General features: G+C 50.4%; 2 protein-coding genes across 12 annotated transcripts in view; both read right to left on the reverse strand.

Annotated features, from left to right (window-relative positions):
* TXN2 (thioredoxin 2) overlaps window positions 1–13,204 on the reverse strand; it is a 24,152-nt gene extending 10,948 nt beyond the window's left edge. For 4 of the 10 annotated variants that reach the window (XR_015286386.1, XR_015286385.1, XR_015286384.1 and 1 more), the window contains exons 1-3: window positions 13,062–13,148; window positions 12,359–12,543; window positions 11,239–11,362 (exon numbers count right to left, since the gene is read on the reverse strand). Coding sequence is in view for 4 of the 10 variants with exons in the window: in XM_086887359.1 (XP_086743485.1) it covers window positions 6,577–6,693; window positions 11,239–11,362; window positions 12,359–12,543 (426 nt within the window). In the remaining 6 variants the exon portion in view is untranslated. Of the gene's footprint in view, window positions 1–4,899; window positions 6,694–11,238; window positions 11,363–12,358; window positions 12,544–12,858 lie in introns of those variants that run through there. The other 6 variants (XM_086887359.1, XM_086887358.1, XM_086887360.1 and 3 more) reach the window with 6 other exon arrangements.
* Window positions 13,205–14,042: 838 nt separating this feature from the next.
* Window positions 14,043–22,871, reverse strand: FOXRED2 (FAD dependent oxidoreductase domain containing 2). Of its 2 annotated transcripts, none has more exons than XM_086887352.1 (9): window positions 22,740–22,871; window positions 21,731–22,276; window positions 20,065–20,316; window positions 19,334–19,603; window positions 18,462–18,628; window positions 17,661–17,826; window positions 16,911–17,152; window positions 15,909–16,079; window positions 14,043–15,128 (listed from the first exon to the last, which is right to left on the reverse strand). In XM_086887352.1, the coding sequence occupies exons 2-9, from the start codon at window positions 22,252–22,254 to the stop codon at window positions 14,863–14,865; spliced, it is 2,058 nt and encodes a 685-aa protein (XP_086743478.1). In that variant the 5' UTR covers window positions 22,255–22,276; window positions 22,740–22,871; the 3' UTR covers window positions 14,043–14,862. The 2 variants fall into 2 exon arrangements, with proteins under 2 accessions (XP_086743478.1, XP_086743477.1); XM_086887351.1 differs by lacking the exon at window positions 22,740–22,871 and adding an exon at window positions 22,526–22,670.
* Between the last annotated feature and the right edge of the window lie 86 nt (window positions 22,872–22,957).

Consider the following 22,957-nt stretch of genomic DNA (forward strand, 5'->3'; position numbering starts at 1 on the left):
GATCTCCTCAGGTAGCGAGCTAAGCTGAAAATAGCTAGGCTGAAGGATCAGCCCCTTGAGAGCAGACCTGGCAGGCAAGGAGGAGAAATGTGGGGGTTTTGTCTTGTAGCTTCCTGCCAAGAACTGGCACAGCTGTAAACACGAGTGCTGAACAATAAGATCTCCTATCCCAGCAGCTGCTAAAGCTGTCACCTGGGAAACTTCCTGCAGTCAGCCAGTGGCTGGACAAAAAAGAGCTCCCACATGCTTTCCTGCAATTTGTCATATGTCTGATCTCTCTTCTGCTCAATGCCTGTCATCCTCACTTCCCCCAGAGCCATCTCACACTCCAACAGGAGGATGTGATTATGAAGACCAACCTCTGGTGTGAAGCAGGCTCATTGTTCAGCCTTGCTTCCCCAAGCAGCAAAAAGTGCTTCTCTTATGACTTCTGAGTCACCCTATAGCCTTTCCTCAGAAGTATTTCCCTTGGGCTGGTTCTGCAGGCACTGGGTGGACTTCCCTGGTGTCTCAGAGATCCACAGCCCTCTGCAGATCCTCTCTGCCTGCCACGTGTTGAATCTCCAGGGCTTACGGTGACCAGAGTTGGCAGGACACTGCCACTGGCTTCTTTTTCAGACCACTGCACCTTTCCAAGGCGTTAATCTCTGGGTCTGAACAGTGCCATGCTGGATCTCTCCTCAGGGTAAGTATTTTTAGAAAGTTTGAGCTCAGACTATGCAGTCACTTCTGAGCTATGCCAGGACAAAAAGAAAACAACCACTTCTGCCTGAACAATACCAGCACAGAACAAAAAGCCACTGTAAATGAGGTTTTTCGGCATCACTCAAAACTAGCCAAGCTTTGAAAGATGAAACTCGCAGTCAAAAAAAAAAAAAGAAAAAAAAAAGAAAAAAAAAAGAAAAAAAGAAAAAAAAAAAAAAGAAAAAAAAAGAAAGAAAAAGGTTCCTAATGAACAAGTGAACAGAAAGGCTTTGACACTTTACTTAAAAAGCCGGATTAAAGTAAAACGATGTTATATAAATACCAGCAGGCGTGCTGGAGCTTGCATCACTCCATCTCCATCCCGGCTGCTGCGACAGCCAGACCCAGGGCTGGGTTTGTTACCTGCTGCTGCCTGTGCCATGGCCCCGCAGGTAAAGCCACCTGCAGGGAAAGGAGCCGGGCTGTCCCTGCGCCCGAGGCTACGGGTGCTGCAGGGAAGTGTTACTGCCTGATGATGGAGCGAGACAGCTACGCCAGGGGATTCAGCTCCTCTCCTTCCCAAGGCCGTGAAGCTCCATGTGCAGAGCCCGCCGGGACAAACACCCTCTCCCCGTGCGGGACTGGCACAGAGGAGCTGCAGCCACGTGAATGACCAGAGGTCACCGTCTCTGGAAAGCACCAAAATCTCTGGTATATGTTGTACCCCCTGGATGACTTGAAGTCAGTATTTCTGAGGACTCTCACTGCAAAAATTTCCTGTATTTCAGGAAATTGCTCAACCACTTTTCCACTCTAAGAGAGATGGAGCCAAGGTGCCTTTAGCAGCAGAGTGAAGAGAAGCATGTAGAGGCTGAGAAGGGCACAGGGCACTTAGCCTTACCTTGGGTGGGAGAGCCAATCCTTTTCTGTCAACAGCTGCGGCTGCTGGGGACATCTGTGAGTCACAGAAACTCCTGGCACTCTCCACAATGGAGAACAAGAGTATGGGAATAGATAAACATGTATATATACATATACACCTGCAGGGATCTTATTTAACAGACCTTATTCATGTAGGCCATGGAGAAAACCCATCAATTTTAGTGCATTTTTATTGTGACTTTTGGATCATGAGAGCCTAGGAAGTCGATCTGAGGTTGGAAGTTGGGTGCTGCCCTGTTGCCTGCAGCTTCCAGCTGTCCTCCACCCTCAGGACATGAGCAGCTCCAGTTTCCCCCTCTGGCCTCTACTTGTAGGATGTTTCCCTGTCTCACTGCCCGCCCTTGGGCAAGGGACCCCATGCCACCAGGAAGGCAGCCACAAGGCTTCTCCTCACTCCATTCCCACTGGGATGTAGGTGGATGCATTTTTAATCTCTCCCTGTAGGCCTCTTGTTTTCACCCATTTGGCTCCTCTGGTGTAAGAAATTTGGGGCTTCCCCTTCTGCTCTGCCTCCATCCTCCCCTGGCTGGTAGAATGCACAGAGAGAAAAAGCAACCAGGCATGGCTCAGCACAGCAGTCCCCTCCAAACTGCATCCAGCCTGTGGCTATCTCTCTCCTGAGAGCTGCAATCTTTGGGTTTTGCCTGTGAAAGGCTTTATGGAGAAAAGTGTTGCTGAAGTCAGAGCTGCAGAGGCAGAGAAACCACAAAGCTCACAAGGGTACCAAACATTCTTGAAAAGAGCAGCAAGACATGGCAGAACACCACCTCTGTGTGGTGAGGGACAGTGTCCTGGTTTTGACTGAGACAGGGTTAATTTTCTTCCAAGCAGCCAGTGCAGTGCTGTATGTTGGATTTAGCATGAGAATGATACTGATAATGTAGCAATGCTCTACTTCTTTCTAAGCAGTGCTTGCTTTAAATCAAGGACTTTTCAGTTCTCTATGCTCTGCCAGTGAGGAGCTACACAAGAAGCTGGGAAGGAGGATGGCCAGTAGAGCTGAGCCGAAATGGCTAAAGGGATATTCCATGTCACAGGACATCATGCCCTATACCCATCATGCCAGTATATAAACTGGTGGAGTTACCTGGAAGGAACCAATCACTGCTCAGGGATAGGCTGGGCATCAATCAGCCAGATGGTGAGAAATTATATTGTGCATCACTCGTTCCTCTTGTATTTTCTTTCTTTCTGTAGTTTTCCTTTTCATTACAAGTATTGTTATTATTTTACTTTATTCAAATTATTAAACTGTTCTTGTCTCAACCTATGGTTTTGCCTTTTTTTTATCCCTGATTCTTCTCCTCCACCAGGATAGGTGTGAGTGAGCAGCTGCCCAGTACTTATTTGTCAACTAGGGTTAAACCAGAGCTTGAGCCCAGGTGTGTTGCAGGGGCAGGTAAGGAGGACAAGAGACTGTGTAACAGACCATCTAGTCTGTTTTTGGTTTGGAAATCATGCCTATGGTAGTTTTATCTTATCTTTTGATTGACTAGACTATTGCAGCTGCTGTTACTCTTTAACTTGCAGGAAAGTCACAGCAAGCACTTTGCCACCATTTAGCAGTAGTTTTGAACAACGCTGAGCTTAAAATTGCCAACAGCCTTGCAGGGCTGGAGAATTTAATTGCTGATTCTGTCTGAATCCTATAATTACTTGGATGAGAAAAACGAGGTGTGTGAGGGGAAGCTCAAAGTGATTAACAAACTGTTCAGGCCAAAAGCCTGGCTGGGTTAGTGAAAGGCCCTGCCTAAGGCAGCGTCAGTGGGGGCCATTTCCCTGTTGACATGGAGCTGGTCTTTGTTTTGTTCTCTGCACAGGAGGAATCGTATTTGTTGATAAAGCAAAGGATTTACTGGCCCAGCTGCCAAGGTCAGACCTCACTGGAAACAAACTGGCTCAACCTATCCCCTTCAGAGGGCCACATATACACAGCCCACTGTGTGCTGCGAGCCAAGCAACTGGAGTTTTCCATCCTCTACCATCCCTTGAAGCTGATGCTGGCATGGCACCTCTAGTAGAGAAGACAACAAAGCTCTCCCTCCCTTCTTTCAGATACTCACTATGAGCCAGAGCAGCTGGAGATTAACTTGGAGTTCAGCAGGCAGGCATAAACATCTTGGGGAAAGGAGCAGCTGTTTCAGGGCTCGATGCAAGTGTAAAGCCAACAGAGACGAATGGAAAACCTCTGCTTGCCTGGAATCAGGCGCCTTGGACAAGACTGTGAGGACAGAGGCACTGTGCCTGACCCTTGGGGGAACCTTGGTTGGGTTCAAAACATGCACAGGGAAGAGAAGCGGGCTTAGCTGAGCACTGCTCCCCTTGGGAAGGCACTGACTGCCATGTCCTCTTAAAATAGAAACAAGGAACATTAAGAGCTGAGAAAGCTACTGTTAAATAGACAAGCTTAGGTAGGAGAGAGAAAATGCTTGACAGATCAGAGGAGGATTCAAAGTGCTTAACTCAAAAAGGGAAAACAAACTGCATCCTCGCTGGAGAAACATTTTCCCAGCTGACATGGAAAAAACAGCTACTGCTGAGGAATTACCCATTGCTTCAGCTCCCTTCAATCAGGAAAGACCAACATCACATTCAGGTGGCATGAAAATTGCTGTGCAGCTCCTCTTTAACCACTACATAAACACACTGCTGGTACTACTTCCTGCTTGCACCTCCTTTTACTAACACCACTGTGGGAATCCCTGAAGCCTTCCCCAGCAGTTGGCAAATAGGGAGCTGAATTAAAAACCTGGCACAGAAAATATCCTTTTGCTCTGAGTCTTGTCCTGTGGTGGAAACCTTGCAAAGTGCTTGAGGAATTTCAAGCTGTCCTCAAACCCCTCCTCCTACTGTCCACACTGTTCTGAAGGACTCCCACAGGGCACCAGGTACGTGGGTCTTCAGCATTTATCTCAAAGAAACAGTTGTGGCTTTCACATAATGCACCCTAAAGTGTGCTGGCACTTTAACAGCTGAGTGACACTTTAGCTCTGCTTTTCCTTAGAAGGAAGCAGTAAAATAACTATTTTATACTGCCCCTTAATTACACAATGCAAAGTCACTCTGTTTTTTCCTGTTCTGTAGGATGGTAAGGCAAGAAAGTTGATTATTGTTGGGTATGTGACGCTGTTCCCCTACCTTTCCTGCCTGTGCAGGGAAATGGAGTCTTTACTACAAGTGTTTACTGAGCAGGAACACTGAAACTGCAGAGGAAATTGCCCAGCCTGAAACATGAGGAGATCAGGAGCACCACAGCCTATGTAATCTCCAGAATAAAATGAAATACCAGTTTTTATTGATCATAACTGACCAACAGTTCTTTACCAGATTACATCCAAGTGACATCACCTCTAGCAGCGTGCCAGCGGTGAGATCAGCCCAGCCCAAATGGGAGGCACCCACCTCAGGGGACCAGTACCACCTTGTGCCATGGCCCAGGCTCCAGCGTGACAGGAGCAAGTGGGAGCACTGATGCCAGCCAGCAGCACTGCAGTTGCAGCAGGACTTGGATCACCACTCCCCTGGCTCCTTCAAAGGTCATAAATCATTACTGCAGAGGTGCAGAAAAAAAATTACCTGGCTGCTCATATGCCAGGGAGGTGAAATGGAGCAAAGCCAAAGCAGATTTAAAGTGACTGAAGGAAACAGAAGCTGTGGTAAAAAAAAAAAAAAAAGCAGCTTGTACATGGTTATTAAGCACTTACAATGTTCTCATGCAGCTTAGATAAGCAAGCTGGAATTAAACAGTACAGTAGTAACCACTGCTGGTGTTGTACTCTGCCTACAAGCACAGGAGGAGGCTGGGAGGACTCAGAAGCCAGGTTGACAGGAATCAGGTGTATGTGAGGAGAAGAAAGAGATTGGAAGGAGTGAAGGCTGCTCAGACAGAAGGCCCACAGCTGGCACCCTTAGTCCAAAGGTCAGGGCAATTGAAATCAAAAAGCTGCCTTCTGGCAGAGCTCACCTGTGTGAACACATTTAATTATTCACAACAGGGAGAGGGAGGCTCTCAGGCTCCACAGACAGGGGAGGGGTGAGAAAAGCACAGGGGGAGGGAGCACAGCTCAGGTTCCTTTTGTGCAGTGAGCAGCTGCTCATCTGTGTGTGAGAGGTGAGTCCTCCCTCTGGCCCCCTGGATCCAGCAGCACACAAAGGAGGTCCTACAGGCAGCACTGAAAGCCCCATGGAAGGAATCCCCTATTTTGTTTTTCAACACATGACCTTTTAGTAGGGATCAAGTCATAACCTACACTTTCCCAACCCATCATTAGAAACTGTGCTGCTGATACTCCCAACTCATCTCTCTGGACAGACAGATTTGTGAGAATCGATTTATTCTCCCGGCTAGACAGCAGTGATTGATAAAAGTTCTCTACTGCAGACATACAAAAGGAGATCCATAAAATACTTCTCCCTATTTTCTCTTATAAAATTATGATGGGAGCCCATAGATTTGTGGAGGAGTTGTACCTGTCCCAGCAACACAAGGACAGAGGAAGAAAGAGACAGGTTTCACGGACAAGGTAGAGGCATTCTCAGCTTTAAACGAACCCACCCAGGGCAGGTATGTACCATCATCTTGAAGGGAGCAGCTGCCCTCTGCTCTGGGCTATCAGATGTGAAGCAAAGACAAAAACATTCCTCCTCTTAACTCAGCAGCAGCAGCTCTGCACGTCAGCTCTTGGCTGATAAACACAGGCTCCTAATTCCAGCCACATTCCCTGTTTTGAGAATAAGCAGTCCTGCTCCTCAGCACCCTTTACAGCTACTGCTGCTCATGAGAAGGGGGACAAGGAGGGAAGGATTACATTTTCCATCTCCTAAGAACACCAGAACAGAAGAAACCCCTGTGTTGTACAGGGCAAGCAATTGACCTGCCCTCAGCTCTCCCAGGCAAGGAATGCACAAAATGGATGTTTCCAGAGGCAGAGGTACAGCCACCCTTTTACTTCAGGCTCCAATGAGTTTCTTGAGGAATGCCTCCAGCTGATCCTCGTCCTTTATGCCCACAAATTTATCCACAACGTCTCCGTTCTTCATAGCCAGCACAGTTGGCACTGCTGACACCTGGGGCAAGAGAAATGGGGAGACAGGTGAGCAAAGCCTGCAGGAAGCCACCTGCACCTGGTCTCCCAATGGAAGTCTAAGGAAGTGGCTACAAGGGAGCTGAGCATGCACTGCTCTAGGGTAAGATGTCCACTAGCAAAACAGGCCAGCTGAGCTCCATGTTCCCCTTCTCTGCACTGACTTACACTGCTCTACTCAATACAAGGCTGAGGGGTAGCATCAGACTGGACCTGTATTCTTCTCTAGACATGACTGGAACTCTAATCCTAACCCAACCCACCACTGCACAGGCAGATTTCCTGCTCCCATCATATTATGGCAATGACAATCCCCTCCAAGCCTTCTTCCTTTCCCACTTCTGTTTTTAGTGGTTTATCTGGTCATAAAGTAGCCATTCACTGCAGATCCCTGACAATTAGGTAAAAAGTGAAAAAGTCCCTCTGACCAGAGCTAGCAGGCAGCTGTGCTGCTCTGGGCACTGCTTTTATAGCTCAGAACAAAGTTTTCTGGGAATTATCCAAGAGAAGAGTGTTGGAAATGACAACACTCCCCAGGGACTTGCTGGTTGACTGATGACAGCAGAGACCCCAGGGACATGACTGAAAGAAGGAACAACCAGAGCTTGGAGAACTGCAGCAATGGAAGGTCTGATCACATTTCTGACCCCGAGGCTTTGATGCCCTTATCTCTGCAAAGTCTCCCCCCCAAAATACATCCTGTCCTTATCTTGCCTGCTGACCCTCCCCTGGCCTGTGGGGCCTTCCCATGTGCACTGCCAGCCCTGCTGCCAACAAAGATCTGCAAATCCCTTTGGAAACCCATCAGAGGGCTGGCTTTTCTCCCACTGGGAGCCTGAGATGAAAGGGACATTTTGTTTTCCTTTCCCACCCAGTCCCAGCCGGCAGTCCAGCATGGCTCCCCACAGTGTCCTTCAGGGCTTGTGCAGTCTCATCTGAAGGGATGGGAGCGTCAGGGCTTCTCAATGCACAATCTTCAGCTCCTCCTAGTGACTGCAGGGAGCAGATCCAGAGGGTTTGGGCCCCAGCACTGACCAGGGTGCCAACACATTCTCTTGCAATTTTCGGAGAGAGAAAAGATGCATTGCACTCAGCTGCCCCTCCCTGAGAAGGGCAAACCTCTCCTTGAGACTCCCTCTGGTTTGCAGAGTGGGTCCATATTGAACAGAGTTGCTCCAGTCCCATCAAAAAAAACAAGAGCTGGTCCCTATTAGGGTCAGAGTGAGGAATAGGCAACACTTAGAAGCTCTATGCTTCCAAGAAGCAGCCAACACCATGCTGCCAGGACCTGCAGGCTGACCAGTGCACCCATGAGCTTCACATAGTCTCAATCCCTCTGTCTCTTTCCCTCTTTGTGCTGGTGAGCAAATCCCAAGAAAGAGTGGAAGGCACAGAACAACTTTCCTCTGCTCAGAAAACACGATGTTTTTGTCAGCTTCCTTCCTGCCAGCTGCAGCGAGGGCAGCCTGTCAATGGAGCATGTACTTTGTTTTGCTGGTTGAGAAGCAAATGTCATGGGAATTTCTAGAATGCAAAGTTGAGGGCATTTTTTCTTTTTTTTTCCCCATTTTTTTTGGGTCCCATCTGCACTGAACCTAAACAAACTTTCCTCCTCCCTAAAGAGCACTTCTACAGAAAAAATCAGTCTGCTTTTGATTAGTGTTGACCACACAGATAAATAAACAAACATGGCCATCCAGGTTATTCCTGGCAACGCCCACACCAAGGGAATTCTCTCCCATCTGAAACTTTTATACAAACTCAGATGCCACGCAACAGAGCAGAAGGAAGGATTTCACCCAGGCCTCTGAGTGAGGAGGTAACAGGATGGAGCTCCATTGATGAATGACCATCTCTGTACCCAGCAGCTCCCCTGAGCTCCCCAACCAGAGTGGCCAGAGAAGGGGCTGCCATTTCACACTGCCCTACCACACACAGAGGCAACTGGCTAAGGCAAGAGATGAATCTAAAGAATTTTAAGAGACTGTAGATAAACAAAAGTACTTCTTCCCCCTTTCTGCTCTTGAGGCGAGAGGTCAGGAGCTGGCTGGAGCAGTGGAGAAAGGCCACAACCAGAGATGAAAGGCATTAGATAAAACAGGGAGTCTCCAGAGCAAGCACTTTCATGCTGGGCATAAGAGGACAGGGAAGGGCACTGGGGACATTCCTAGATGCAAGAAATGCATCCGTGCTTTGTGCTAAGCCAGGATGGCTGAGAGCCAAGGGCAGACAGCCGCTTGTATAAAGGAATGTGCCAGCATTCCTCGGTTCTTCCAGGGGGTCTCCCCCTCCCGCCGCCTCCCCCTGTGCCAAGGAGGCTGCTGAAGAGGACATTGTGCAAGCAGGCAGCAAACTGGGGGCTGCGTGTGTGCGTGGGCAGGGGAACAAACACAGAGCAAGACTTCCTGGCAGCTAGTGAAGGAGCTGTGGGGGTGGCATGGACACTGAAAACCCCCATAGACTTCCTCAGCATGCAGACATCTGATCCCCAATGGAATGGCTTTAAAACAAACTTTCTCCAACCTCTCCTAAATACCACCTTTGGTTTTCCTGATCTCTCACAAACACTCTACTTGGTCCCTCTTAGATCTCTACTTTGTGCATTCCCATCAGCCCTTACACTTCTCCTCACACGGCAACTTCCCGGAAGATGAAGCAAAACCAAGCACATGCTCAGCACATGAACCAAACTTCTGCCTTGGGGAAAGGATGCTCCAAACTACAGAGATCTGAGCAGAAAATTCTGTCTAGGGACGGTGTTTTAGCCACAGGGATAATGGCCAAGACAAGACACACACACACCACTCCAGAAGTGGAGGAGGACCTCTTGCAAAAGACAAGCTTCATCATGTTTGTATATAAGGTTCCAGAACGAACTGCTAGAAGCTGACCCTTCCCTGCAGCCTCAGTCCTACCTGCACAGACACCGTAGGCAGTGCTCCCTCAGCACCCGTGGGGAGAGGACATGCAGCACGTCATCAAACCTGAACAGCTCGGGACTTTCAGCCTCTTTCCACAGACCTTTCTCTGCATGCACACACCCTGCTTGTCGTTTTCCACTCATCTGAGATTATCCTCTTGTAATCCCAGCTAATTCTATCTACTGGAAGGCTTGGAACAATACGTGAGTTGAGCTAATAATCTCTATTCTCTTCTCCTTAGCGTGGTTGCTACCAGAGCTTTCCCTGCATCAATTAGAATTCACACACTTCTAGATCATCGCTAAAACCACCTCATCCTCTTCAACTTCTCACCAGCACCCTCTGAGCTACGCAACCTTTTGGGCTTGCAGCAGTCAGCTCTGCTCAGGAGCCAGCCATCTTCCTTGGCCTGGGGTGTATCTGCCAGCATGCCTCCACCCTGGAGAGCACCAGAGGCTCTCATGCTGAGCTTGTGGGAACTGCAAGTCATGACTGTGGCCACCAGCTGTGTGGGCAAGCACAGGCAGAAAGGTCTCCCTGGGGAAAGAGTAGGAGGGAACAAGCTGTTTCCACTTCTGTCTCCTGTCTCGGCAGGGTGCGGGAACGGCACACAGCATCTTCTCCAGACTCAACAAAATGACAGCTTGTTCAGGAGATGGTTCACACTTTTCGGGGCAGCTTGAGGAGCTTGCTGTGCTAGTTGTCACCCTGGGAGCAGGACCTCATCTGCAGAAGGGGAGCAGATCCATCTGCATGATACCCAAGTGAAAATGAAGCACATTTTTCCCCTGTAAAACATAACAGCAGGATGCCCCAACTTCCTGTGAAGAGTGGTTGTTTACAAGGAGAAACAACAGAGGCAACTATGGCCCTCAGAGTGGCTTTTGTGTTTCTTAAACTACCTAATCATTGACAGAGGGGACAAATAAATGAATCATGTAAACTAAAGCCATGGCCTTCTCCAGTCGTTCTGCTGCTTCCTGGGAGAAAGGCAGCAGAGGAAACACACCCAGCAGTAATGTCATGCATCAGTGTGAGCACCAACATCTTTCAAGAGCAGGACACCTGCTCCTGTTGTTTATGTGCTTTTTCTGACCTGGCTTCTACCTGTCCAGACAAAATTCACTGTGTCTCCCCATGCTGCAACTCAAGGATGGGGCCCAGCTAGAGATCCTGAACAAGGAAGACTCCTGAACAAAGAGAGGACAGGCTGGTTGCACAAAGAACCACTTTCAGTAGCACAGAAGAGCAGGGCTTGTAACTTCATGTTCTTGCCCTGCACCTGAGCAGCCCCAGCTGGCAGTAAAATGCTGTGTGTGCTCCAGGCTCCCCAAGGCCAGGGAAGTGTTTACAACAAGAGACACCCGCAAGGCCTCGAGGACACCTCCCTGCAGAATTAGAGGTGGGGATGCTGGGCATGACCAGCAGAGCTGGAGCAGAGCCAAACAACAAAATCCACCTACTGAGAAGTGACCCAATGGATTAGGAACCTGCAGGCTCTGGGCTTCCCCTCCCCTCCAATGCTGCTGCTGTGCAGGCACAGCTCTCCACAGGGAGGCACCTTTGCACTGCCAGCTAAAGAATGTCTGTGCTCTTCCATCTCCTACCTCATACTCGATAGCAAGGTCTGTGTGATCGTCAATGTCCACCTTGGCCATCAGCACCTTCCCCTCCAGCTTGGCCACTAGCTTCTCTAACCTGGGGCCTAGGATCTTGCAGGGACCACACCACCTGATGGAGCAAGAAAAGAGAGAGGACATTAGGAGAGGCAGGTGCAGCCATGGAAGGCATGCTGGTACACCAGTGCCTTTGGCACCATTGCCACTAACAGACAGCCTGGAAATACAATTCCTGAACCACAGCTTAGAAAGGAGCTCTCACAAAGTAGCTGTCAAAGGTTAAGGAAGCTCTGTATCTGGTTTCAGGCTCCAATTAACTGTCTTCTCCTTCCTGGATGATCCCAGCTAATGCTCACTTTGGTTTGCCGGTTGGTTTATCTAGAGCAGAAGTTTTTTGGCTGTTTTGTCTTCTGTTTGCCCCAAATCGGCTATAACAGGCTCACATAACAGTACTGGAGGACTATGAAAAACCCAAAGATAATCAGTATTGTTAATAGAGTTAATAGAGCAGATAACATTTAGGGATATTTTTACTGGCAGGTGATGACAGCATTTTTATTGATGAGAATTGCTGTCATTTGTGCCACATGGCTGTTACTAACACATAAAGGCATTTGCTATAGAGAGCCTCAAAACCATGCAGCTTTAAGAAACATGGAATGACACACTATAACAACAGTGAGGCATGGCAAGTGCAGAGTTCTCTGGGGCTGTTAACAAACGTTAATGTTTCTAAGAGGACATTTCATCCATGAAGCCAAACAGGGCAAATATCAGAGCTTTTTCCTGAGGCACCTTTTGTAGAATGATGAAACACAGCAGCTGGGCTGACACCTGAGCACCTGGAAGGTGCAGCTATGCCACCCTGGGGAATTTTTTCCTGGCACTCCTGTTCGACATTGTCGCAGGGTTTGGCTCAGAGGGGAATCTTCATGGACTGAGCCTGATGGGCAGAAGCACCTTTTAACATGAGACTCCACAGTTTGGGAAGCCCTCAAGCATGCTCCTCCATGGTGTGCTCAGAGTGGCACCACATCAGGAAAGTCACAGGGACACACCTGCACGGATGATGGTGGAGAGGGGTGCAAGAGCCACGGGCGGAACTTACTGCGCATGGAAGTCCACCACAACGGGCTTGGGGCTGTTCACCACACGGTCCTGGAAGTCGCTGCCATCCTGCACGTTGAAAGTGCTCCTGCGGCCAGCTGAGGTGCCCAGGGCTCTGCCGTGGGATGCCAGGGACCCCCGCGCGGGGAGGGAGAGCAGCCGCTGGAGCGCCAGCCTCTGGGCCATCTGTGGGGAGAGTGGTTGCTGGGGCGGGTGCACCCCATGGCTGGTCGCACTGCAGCAGCGCCCTGATCCGAGTCCCCTCAGCACGTGTCAGGAGAGAAGCTTATGGCATATGACATGGGAGTGCTTCCTGCCCCTGTGCCCAGCCCCTGCCCCCTGGAGCTCTGCAGCTCCAGCCCCACAGCCACGGGGCCCCCAGCTGGCCCCCGCCTTCTCCCCATTTACAGGAGACAGCTCCAGGCACAGGGTCCCGTTTCCCTCAGCCCTACAGAGCAGAGTTGCCCCCACCGCCCGCTCCTCGCCTCCCACAGGGCAGACCCAGGCAGCGGGATTCCCACTGCTCCGATACCGCGGGGCTCCTTCAGCTGACGTCCCAACAGGTGGCACAGGGCCCCCCGGTCCCAACCCTGTGGGGGAGAACAGCCCCAGACGCCGTCGCCCCGCTGCTTCCCGAGCCCGAGGGCAGCAGGGCACAGCCGGAGGGCCCCGCTCCGCCCGCCGGGCCCGCGTCCCGCCCGCACCTTCCCGGGCGCGGAGGTGACCCGCACACACCGAACTTCCGCGCGCCGCCCCGCCCACCCGCGCCGATTGGCCGCCGCCGCCGGAAAACTGCTGCAAACGGTCCGGCCGTCCTCCCAACCAATTGGCAGCAGCCCCAAGAAGCGGGACCTCTGATTGGCTGCCGTGCCTGTCCTTTAGGGCACTTCGCTCCGCCCTAGAGGGGAGGACGGGAGTGCCACGTGGGACAAACCCTGGCTGCTGATTGGCGGCGAAGCCCTCCGATGGGCGCCGCGCGAGCCGAGGCGCGGGCCCGGCTGCCCCCTCTCTTTAGCTTGAGGCTGCGCAAAGGGCCGCTGTTTCACCTGCTTATTTTAAGCTTTCCTGGAAACGTACAGCTCCACAATCCCCTAAGAGAGCAATTAACTCTGTTCCACAACGCACCCACCCGGGCAGGGCGTCGGGACCAAGCTGCAGCCCTGCACTCAGGGGTGACCACAAACCAGCATGGCCCACGCCACCCCTCCAGCTGCATATGAACAGGCACTGCCTTCCAGCAGCATTGCTTCTACAGCCCAGTATTCTCAAAAAGAGCAAGAACTCCCCTGACACTCCCTTGACCGCTTCTGCTCCCCAGCCTCTCCAAGGAACTGGGGTTTTACTGAAAGACCAGCTGAATTCAAAGGATTGGGAGGGCTTTAGATACACGTAAGGTACAGCCCCTCTCGGCTTAGAAGCACCGACGTGTATTTTTCAAGAAGCTAAAGGGTTGGAAAATGCGTGGATATAAAAGCCTGTTCCCTGTCACCTCTCTATTTCCTAGAAATCACAGGGACATCATGAGGTCAAGCTCAAAATTGCTCTTGCTTTACAACTCCAGGCCCATGGAAAGAGACGTGGAGACGGAGGTGACAGGCTCACAGAGGGAGCAGTAAAGTGCAGACAGCCTCCTTATCAGTCCCTCTAGGATCTCAAGATGACTGGAGGGGAATAAAACAGAGGCATTTTAAGGAGCATTTTAACATCATCAAACTTTCTTGATAGGACATAGTGCAAATAGGAGAAATATTGGTCATGCTTTATAAAAGACAGTCTAACCTTCTAGGCTGCTTGGTGTGGGAGAAGAAAAACATGAGGACAGCAGAGCCAAACTCTAAGTCTCTGTGTCCCAGGCATTCCAAGCAAGCTACTCATCCATTGTGGAGGAGAGTCCCTTGTAGTGTACTCTGGGATATTATAAATTATCTGACCTATACAGTAACTAAAAAAAAAAAAATCATCTTTCCTCACTCAAACTGCACAATTGCCCTAACTCAAATGCAGGAAAAATACCAGGAAGTTTGCCTGGAGTACCATTTCAGGATTCAATGCAGAAAAGAATCTTCAAGTTTACACAGTGTGGGGGCATCCAGGGACCAGGGAGCCAGCACTGAGCTGCCACATGTGTGAGCAGGTCACCTCTGGAGGGGGACATGACATCTGAAGTTTCCCAGGCATTCCTGCACTCACTTCTGTGGCCTCTGTACATCACTGCAGATACTGGTTAGTGAGATAAACACAAACACCACCTTCAGGCAACTCTGAACTCTGCAAGGACAACATGGGAACCTCAGCAGTACTGGATTTTTGGTCCCTCATTCCATCCTTCAGAGCATGTTGGTCCTCTCTGTAACAGCAAGATCTGAGCAGGTCTTTGGCAAGTCACAATCAGTGGGAAGCATGGGGATGGAAAAGGGATGCTGGAAAGGGCAGAGTCCTGCTGTGGATCTCTGTTACAGTACTGTCACAAGAGCACCTATGGATTTCAGTGTGGAGCAAGAGAGGTTAAAGCTCATCCTTGGTATTAACAAGATGTTGCAGAGGATGAACTGGTATCCCATGATCTCTCATCAACTGCTCCTGTGACCCATCGTGGCTCTCAGAGGGTCTGTCATCCGAAAAGTCTGTGTGACTGTAATCCTGGAGCAACCCCGCCTGTACTGCGTGGTGCAGGAGTTCCTGGCTCCCCAGCAGTCCCTGCATTCTCATGTACCCCTGCTGGCAGGAGGGAGGCAGCTTCTGATGGGTGAAGGCAAACAGGAAACACGACTCTGCAGGGGAAAGGATCAAAAATTAGTCAGCAGAGACATCCTGTAGGGAAAAATTCCCAAAAACTATCAGAGACTTGTTCAAAACAAAAGGCAGGGAGGATGAGGGAAGACGGCTGGAGTTTCCCACCCGGTACCCTGCCTCAGGTGGCAGCACAGTAATTGACTTAATTCTGCAGAGCTCAGGAGATGTATAGAGGGATGCCCAGTCTGCACACAGAGAAAAAGGTGCTGGATTTGAGCTTGCATCTTTTGGCATCTTCTTTGTGCTACAAGATGGCTTCCCTCTGTGTGCCACATGGGCTTCCTGTAGGAGGGTCCCACACTGGTCTTAAGACCAAAGAGGGAGGCAGCACAGGCTCTTCATCTCTCACATCACAGCACTTCTATTTCCCATGGACAAGCAATCCAATCACCAGTACATGAGAGATACAGAAGGAAATTCTCTACTACACCATGGCACAAAGAAATGTTCAGATAATGAAGAAGAAAGGAAAGCTGCAGCTAGAAAAAGGATAGAACCCAACCTTACATGCCTTTCTATAAATTCTGGCATGCCTGAGACAGTCTTTTTCTAATGGTGAACAAGAGCGAGGACTCTTTGGGAACACAGAACAGCACTTTGTACCATCTGGTGAGTGCATTGAGGTGGTGTGACTGACAGTGAGACAAGCAGCTCACCACAGGGACATCTCAACTATTTGCAGAGAAGATCACTTCTGTGACTTGTTCCTCACACTCCTCCCTCCTCTTCCTGCCACTTCTACCCTGTGCACAAATTACCTGCAAAGAAATTGCGCAGGTCGGTGCTGAGGCAGTTCTCCAAAAACCGCCTCAGTGGCAGGATGTGAGCGTTTGGGGCTGTCCAGTCTGTCAGAAAGTCCTCCACAATGTGATGGATGGCATCTGGCCGGGGCAGAGGCCAATCTGGGGGATGGAGTCTCATCTCATGCTCTGCCAAGAGAACATTAACATAGTCTCTCAGAAGCAAAATGGCATTAAAAAGAACTTGGGGAGTAGAAAGCAGCTGTGACAGCTGTTTCCACTTTTGTCCTGACCTTTTAATCTGTAACTTTCGTTTGAAATCCCCTCTGCCAGCTCTGTCCTCAACAGCCCTGCCACTGCACAGCTGCCCTCTGTCCCTGCCTGTAGCATTCCTGTCATTACACTCCTGTTCCCCCTGGGCAGGGACTGCCAGATGGGCTAAGCTGCATTTAGTGTTGCTACCCATCATGCTTATTTCTGTGTAAGGCAAGCTACACCCTGACCCTAGGTTTCTGAAGATGAGGATTTCAACACACTCATTTCCCAAGGAAGTCTACTTCAAGCCTGTTTGCTGCTGGACAGAATACCCCTCTTCAAACCCTTGCCGTTGGCTGTCTCTATGTCTGTGTGACCTCTCAGACCTGGGCCTGCCAGAAAGCAGCTTTCTCTTGGCAGCAAGATGGCCAAACAACAGCCCAGCCTCATCTGTCAGGCTCTGCAAAACACACATAGGGTGCCAGCCAAAGGGAAGAACTGTTCCTCTTTTTGGGCATGGGGAAATTTCCAGCATGTGTTTGTTCCTGTTTTCAAACACGAGGTCTCTGGTAAAACCCCCCCCCACCCTGTACTGGACTTACCCATGGAACTTCCTTGCTAACTCTCAGCTTCGTTTTCAGCTCATACAGTGGTTGGGGGTGGCTCACAGGAAGGGGGAACAGTGCTTTCAGATGTCACCCCCACTTGGGGTCTGATTTATTTTTATCCCTCTTTGTTTTGTTTGTAATTAGCAGGAAAGCTTACCTGTTGGGAGGCGTTTGTAATAGTAAATAACAGGGTGTAAGAAGTTAGACTGCCAGGCATGCTGCGCCTCTCCCACAGCACGGTTGTAGTAGAAGACATCCTTGTCAGCCCCAGAGAAATTCTTCCCATACTCCATGATGATGACAAAGAGCCCACTGCCAGCCTTTCTTCCTGTCTGCATTTCCAGCTCAGCCAGGACTCCAATAGGGTACTCTTCCAGGTACTCAAATGCTGTGGCATTCCTGTGAATTGCAAACACACCATCGGAATTTTCCATCAGAAAAAGCCAGCTGGGATCCAACCCCCCCTCAGCTGGTCAAGACTATAGCCAAAAAGTCGTAAGATAGCAATTTTGATTGGTCATTACAGATCTGGGCTGCACTTGATGCAGAGATTATAAAGGCTGGAGATACTATTACAGACACCATTGTTTTCATGGGATTATGGGATTTTCTTTACAGTAGCACCGCTCAAGGAAAGCTATTCCCCTGGGGTCAGTAAGAGTACTACAATCTCTGAATCTAGAGGGAAGGTCTGGACCATTTCAGCCCTTTAACAGGGATAAACAGTCTGCACAATTGTGCATCAATTGCAGCAGTGGTACAGGTTTGGGACGGCTGCCTATGTGATGTGTAACATCCTTAGGCAGGACCAGCGCAATTTTTGTGGTGGCACTATGGGAAGCAATGGTAAAGAAACAGAAATGAAACTATGGAGCGCAGTGCTGGGAATAATTACTCACTCACTCACTCTCTCAGCAGTATGATGTCAGCCAGGACACTGAACATCTGGTAGAGGCCTGAGGCCTCATTCACCCTCTTGATGATGGAATTGGTCAGCTGTGTAATAGGGTGGACTGTGGATGGCCAGGGGACACCATGGTGACGGTTTTCCAATAGGCGATGGACTGCCCGAGCTAAGACATGGAGAGAAACAAAGACAGCTCATTTAACAACCCAAGCTTATGCTATAAGAAATCAAATTTCTGCACTGCAGCAGGACTCAATAAACAATCTATACAGCTCCTCCATGCTCAGATCTCCCACCCCAATCGCTGGTAACTGCAGTGGAGATGCCCTCGGAAAGCTGATGTGATGCTGAGTGGTGCGGGAGGGGGTGGGGGTCCTTGGGGATATTTCATTACTTCTCAGCAGTCCTTTAATGATAAGGATAGGCACACACACATAAAGAAGGAAATTCTCTCTACTGCCCACAGCTGCTGGGTTTTGACTCCACAGCACAGACCTCTCACCCACAGCCTGTCACGAGGCAGAGCGTCTGGCAGGAAGAAATCTATTGTGTTACATAAATAACAGAGAGCAGGCAAGAGAGACACAAGACAAAACAAAGATAGACAACCAAAAACTTCATATGCGACCCCAAGTTACTTCTCCACTTCAGATGATGCAGTTGCAGCTTCTCTGTGTTTTGTCCTTTTTATTGCCAGAACAAGACTAAGGGAAATCACTTTCCAGCAGTAATCTATGGTCTGTTCCTTTGAAGGGAGGAACAGTTTCCACCTCTGCCCTTTCTGTACATCCCAGTACTCACTTGTATACCGGAATCCATGGATGAAGCCCCCAGCAGATTTCCTGAAGTCAACTGAATGGCTAGCAGTACCAAGAACAAAGAGCCCCTGAGTGCTTCTAGACTCATAGCTGGGTTTGATTTGAGGATACTTCTTAATATTCCCTTTTCCTGGCATCATTCTCAGGGATCTGATATTCAAAAGAGAAGAGCAGGCTATCAGGAAGGACAGGAGTAGAAAAATAAAAAGGGTTTCTGATACACATTATTACTGCAGCCACTGCAAGATTCTGCCTCATACCCCTGCTGCCTTCAGTGGCATTTACTACTAAAATGAGGATCTTTGGAAGATAAGGGTGTTCAACTCAAGATAGCCCTGGACAAGATCTAATTCTTAGCTGAGCCACTAACAGTGAATTTTGGAAGACAGTGAAATTAGCAGTATCATTTTCAGCTCCACAATGTACCAAGGTGGAATGAGGGTTGCGTCCTCAGGGAATTTTTTTTCCCAGATAAAACCCTTTTGCAATGATCTGCACCTTTATCATCCTCATTTAAAAAATGAGGATGATAAAAACAAACACTGCTAGCCCTGTCCATGTGATCTGGCAGGTCAGCATGTTACGTTCTAAAGGTACAAACTTTTCTGTGTCACTCAGGTCTCACTGCTGCCATCTACACAATGTTAGAGCCTGTCGGTCAGAGGGCAGTGACACACATTCCTACTGGGACACACTCTTACCTGCAGGATAAACAAAGTACTGTGCAGCACCAAGCAGCTCAGAGCACACAGAGATCCAAACAATGCTGCCAGGAGACTTGCTCTTCCCTCTCCTCCCTACTCAGGCCCTTCAGCCTAAACACCTTCTTTCCTGGAGATCCTGGTTCTCCCTCACCTATTATAGATAGAGAAGTCAAACTTCCAACCCAGGCAGCGGATGACACGGTCGTAAGGTGCACGGGTGGCAAAATTGTCCAGTTCATCCTGAGGGAGGGTGATGGAGTCAATGCCTGCGCTGATATTCCTATTCTCCAAGTAGAACCGCAGTGTGATGTGCAGCTTTCCCTTTTTGTCCTTAACGATAGCCAGATCTTCCAGGTCGCCCTCCAGAAGCCCATCCAGAGATTTTAGCTGGTAGGTGTCCAGCAGGCCATTGTTAATTGCTCTATGGAAGATACAAGAATGTAAAGAAGGGAGGTTCTGTCTTAGGTGCTGAAAATGGGATCATTTATCAGGCATCCCAACTCCCCTGCAGTGTAAAGGTTATCCCCAAAACCTCAGGGCTCACAGGAACAACATGGGTAACACAGCCTCATTGTCCTTGGAGGAACTTTCCTCTGTGACTGGAGGCAAGGCAATAACTTGAGAGCCAGTATATCGTAAAGATTACAGTTTCTAAGTGGACATGTTTCTATTTCACACAGACCCTTAAAAGCTCTCACCAAGCCTCTATGTTCAGCAACTGCAACCTGGATTGCTTTAAAGCAAGGACCTATAGAAGGCCCCATATTTCCCCTATGGCCCCCATGACCACAGCACCAGTCCAGCCTGTCAGCTGGGAAAGAACTGATTCTCCTTGTTTGTATTCCAGCCGCGTTAGAAACAGGAATAGGAGTGGTTTCTCACCTCAGATCCCCGACGTAGTGGGTGGCCCATGAGAGGCGCACGCGGGACCGGCTCACCATATGGATGAAATTTGTAACACCCAGGATGTTCTCCGCTGTCTCAAAGGCCGAGTTCCCTCGGCCTAAGATCAATATGGTTTGGCCAACAAAGTCGTCTGGGTTGATGGACACAGTCTCGTAACCCTCAACATACTCTGAGCCAGGAAAGTTTACCACATTGGGAACCCACGTCCCAGCAGCAACCAACAAAGAACTGAAAAACAGGGACAGCACTTGAAAATGCAGGAATTTCAGGCTCCATCTCCTCACTCCCTTCTCCTCCCACTGTGGAAGGTGGCTGCAATGTGACCTCCACAGTGACACTGGGGCAGCTGCACAGGTCACAGTTTCAAAAGAAACCTTTACCTAGCTTCAACTAATGATCTGCTCCTCTCTTCCCTATCCTCAGGACACCCAGGAACAGTTATATATAGCAATAGTTAGTGTGGGTGCTGTGCATATGCATCTCCCTCGCCTGTTCATGAATGCAACTTCTACTAACATGAACTCATTGACAGTATACGTAATATAGCTTCACAGGTTGATTATATGTTGCATAAAAATTACTTTGATTTAGAATTTGAGTTGACATTTGGCAGAGCAGAAGTCATTTCTAAGACAGACAGGAAATAATTTTGATATTTTGAAGTGTAAGTCCCAGTCATAAAAACGTGTTAGCAACATCATTAATTGTTAACTCCAAAAATAACCACAGTGATCTTTTTATATCACTCCATAAGAGCTTTTACTTGATTCTTGAGGAAGTTTTTGTGATTTAGATGGAAACACCAGGCAGCTGAGGCAAGCAGCACCAGCCTTGCTTACAGAGCATCCTGAGAGCAACTCGCTCACGGTACGTGGGTGTCTGGGATTGCCTTCTGTCCCCTCAGAGACTGCCAGCAGCACACCGGCAAGTGACAGCCAGCACGACCTGCTGTCGTAGAGCTGAGGTTCTCAGGAGAGGTGAGAAATATACTCATATGTTCACACGAGTAACTTCCAGGTTTTTAGGAATGGAGCTCAGTGGTGGTGTGGGATACACAGACGTAAAAAGGACGAGTGGAAGGGGAATTCAGCAACCAGCAGCTTTGAGGGTTACTTCTCACAGTCCTTGCCCCTCTCCCCCAACTTTCCTCTTTTTCCTCCCTGTGTTCTAACTCTGTGCCAACCAAGGGCTTCACTCATCTGGGACACACCCCTGAGCACATGAGGGAAAACAGGAGCAAGATGTCACTGCACTGACTCAGGCCAGTTTGTAATAGAGGCAGTGTTGGCTGTAAGTACAATTGAGTTAATTTTTTCACAGACAGTAATTATCTAGTGATAAGACAAAAGTGATTTCAAGCCTACCTATCAAGGACAGACGTTGCAGTGACGGCCACTGCAGCCAATTTGTGTCTGCCCTCCCAACCTCCTCAGCTGCCCGAAGCAAAACACTGCTAGTGAAAGGCAATGCTTTCCCAGGAGCAGCTATTCCACCCATCCACCTGCCAATCCCTAAAAACGTTTTCCTCTTCTGATGGTGATTAAGTCTCTAAGAGGCTGTAACATCTCCATCCTTGGAGATACTCGTGCCTCAACGAGGCAAAACTCTGAGCTGCATGTCAAGCCCCAGGTCTGCCCATTACCTGCACTTGTAGGTCTTCCTGTCCTGGTCGGTCAAAAGAAAGTAATGGCCGTTCCAGGCCTGCTCATTCTTCTCCAATGTCACATGGATGATGGCCGTGTTGTACTGAACACGCAGCTTCAGCAGGGAAGCGAAGTCCTCCAGGTAACGCACCATCGTGTCAGCGTTGGGGAAGAAGTCGCGAGAGTAGTGTCGGAAAAGGAGCCGCCGGTCATGGCTGAGGAGCGAATTCCAGTCGTGGCGGAGGTTGAACTCGCTGTTGGACTTGCCCGTGTACTGCTTGTTGATGCTGATAAGTTTGCGGTGCCGAGGGTAGAGCGCGAAGAAGCTGCCGGGAGCATGGCTCCGCTCGAAGACGATGTAGTCCCGGCCGGCTTGCTGGAGGAAGTAGGCCGCCTGCAAGCCCGCGGGGCCGGCCCCGATGACGCAGTAGTCGTGGTAGAGGAAGGTGGCACCACTCACCGTGCACAGGCCGCCGGCGTACAGGGCCAGCCCCAGGAGCGTCCCGCAGACCGCCAGGGCCATGGCGGGGCTGGCGCAACCGGCCCTGAAGTGAGCAGGACCGGGAGGCGTTATCCCAGGGGCGCCAGCGTTCCCACAGGCCACCCTGGAACCCGTCAGCCCCCGCCCGCCCCCGCCCAGACCCGGCCGCCATGAGAGTCCTCCTACAGGGTGGGGTGTTGGGGCGGGGCCCTGCTCCCTGCCAGCCAATAGCAGCAGGGCCCCCATGCCTTCCAGCCAATGGGCGCGTAGCGTCCCCCACCCACAGCACACAGGTGGCAAGGTGGGGCAGCACCTGTGGACTCCTGGTCGCGAGCGCCTCTGAGCCCCACCAGCCAATGGGGACGGCCGGTGTAAGCCCCCCAGCCAATGGGAGATGGGTTGTCCCGCGCTTCCCTCGCTCCCCCACCAATACGGTCCTGGCCCCGATGCCCCCGCCCCCGCCCAACGGCGCACGAGGCGCGGCACACGTGACGCGCGGCGCCGCCACCGGCCGCCCGGAGCCGCACCTGCACCATGGAGCTCCCGCCGCGCCGCTCCTCCCGCTCCGGGCTCTTCCCGCTCCGCTCCCTCCTCCTTCCCGCGCCGCCCGGGCAAGGCGGGGCGGGCACGGCGCTGCCTCCCGCCCGCTGCGGGGGCGAGCGAGGGGGGCGGTGCGCTCCCCGCGTCACGTGACACCGCCACCGCCGCTTCCCGCCGCCGGCACCATGGCGGCGCGCGCACCACG

The sequence above is a fragment of the Cyanistes caeruleus genome, chromosome 4, assembly GCF_971803275.1.
Source record: "Cyanistes caeruleus chromosome 4, bCyaCae1.hap1.1, whole genome shotgun sequence".
In the NCBI taxonomy this organism is placed as follows: domain Eukaryota; kingdom Metazoa; phylum Chordata; class Aves; order Passeriformes; family Paridae; genus Cyanistes; species Cyanistes caeruleus.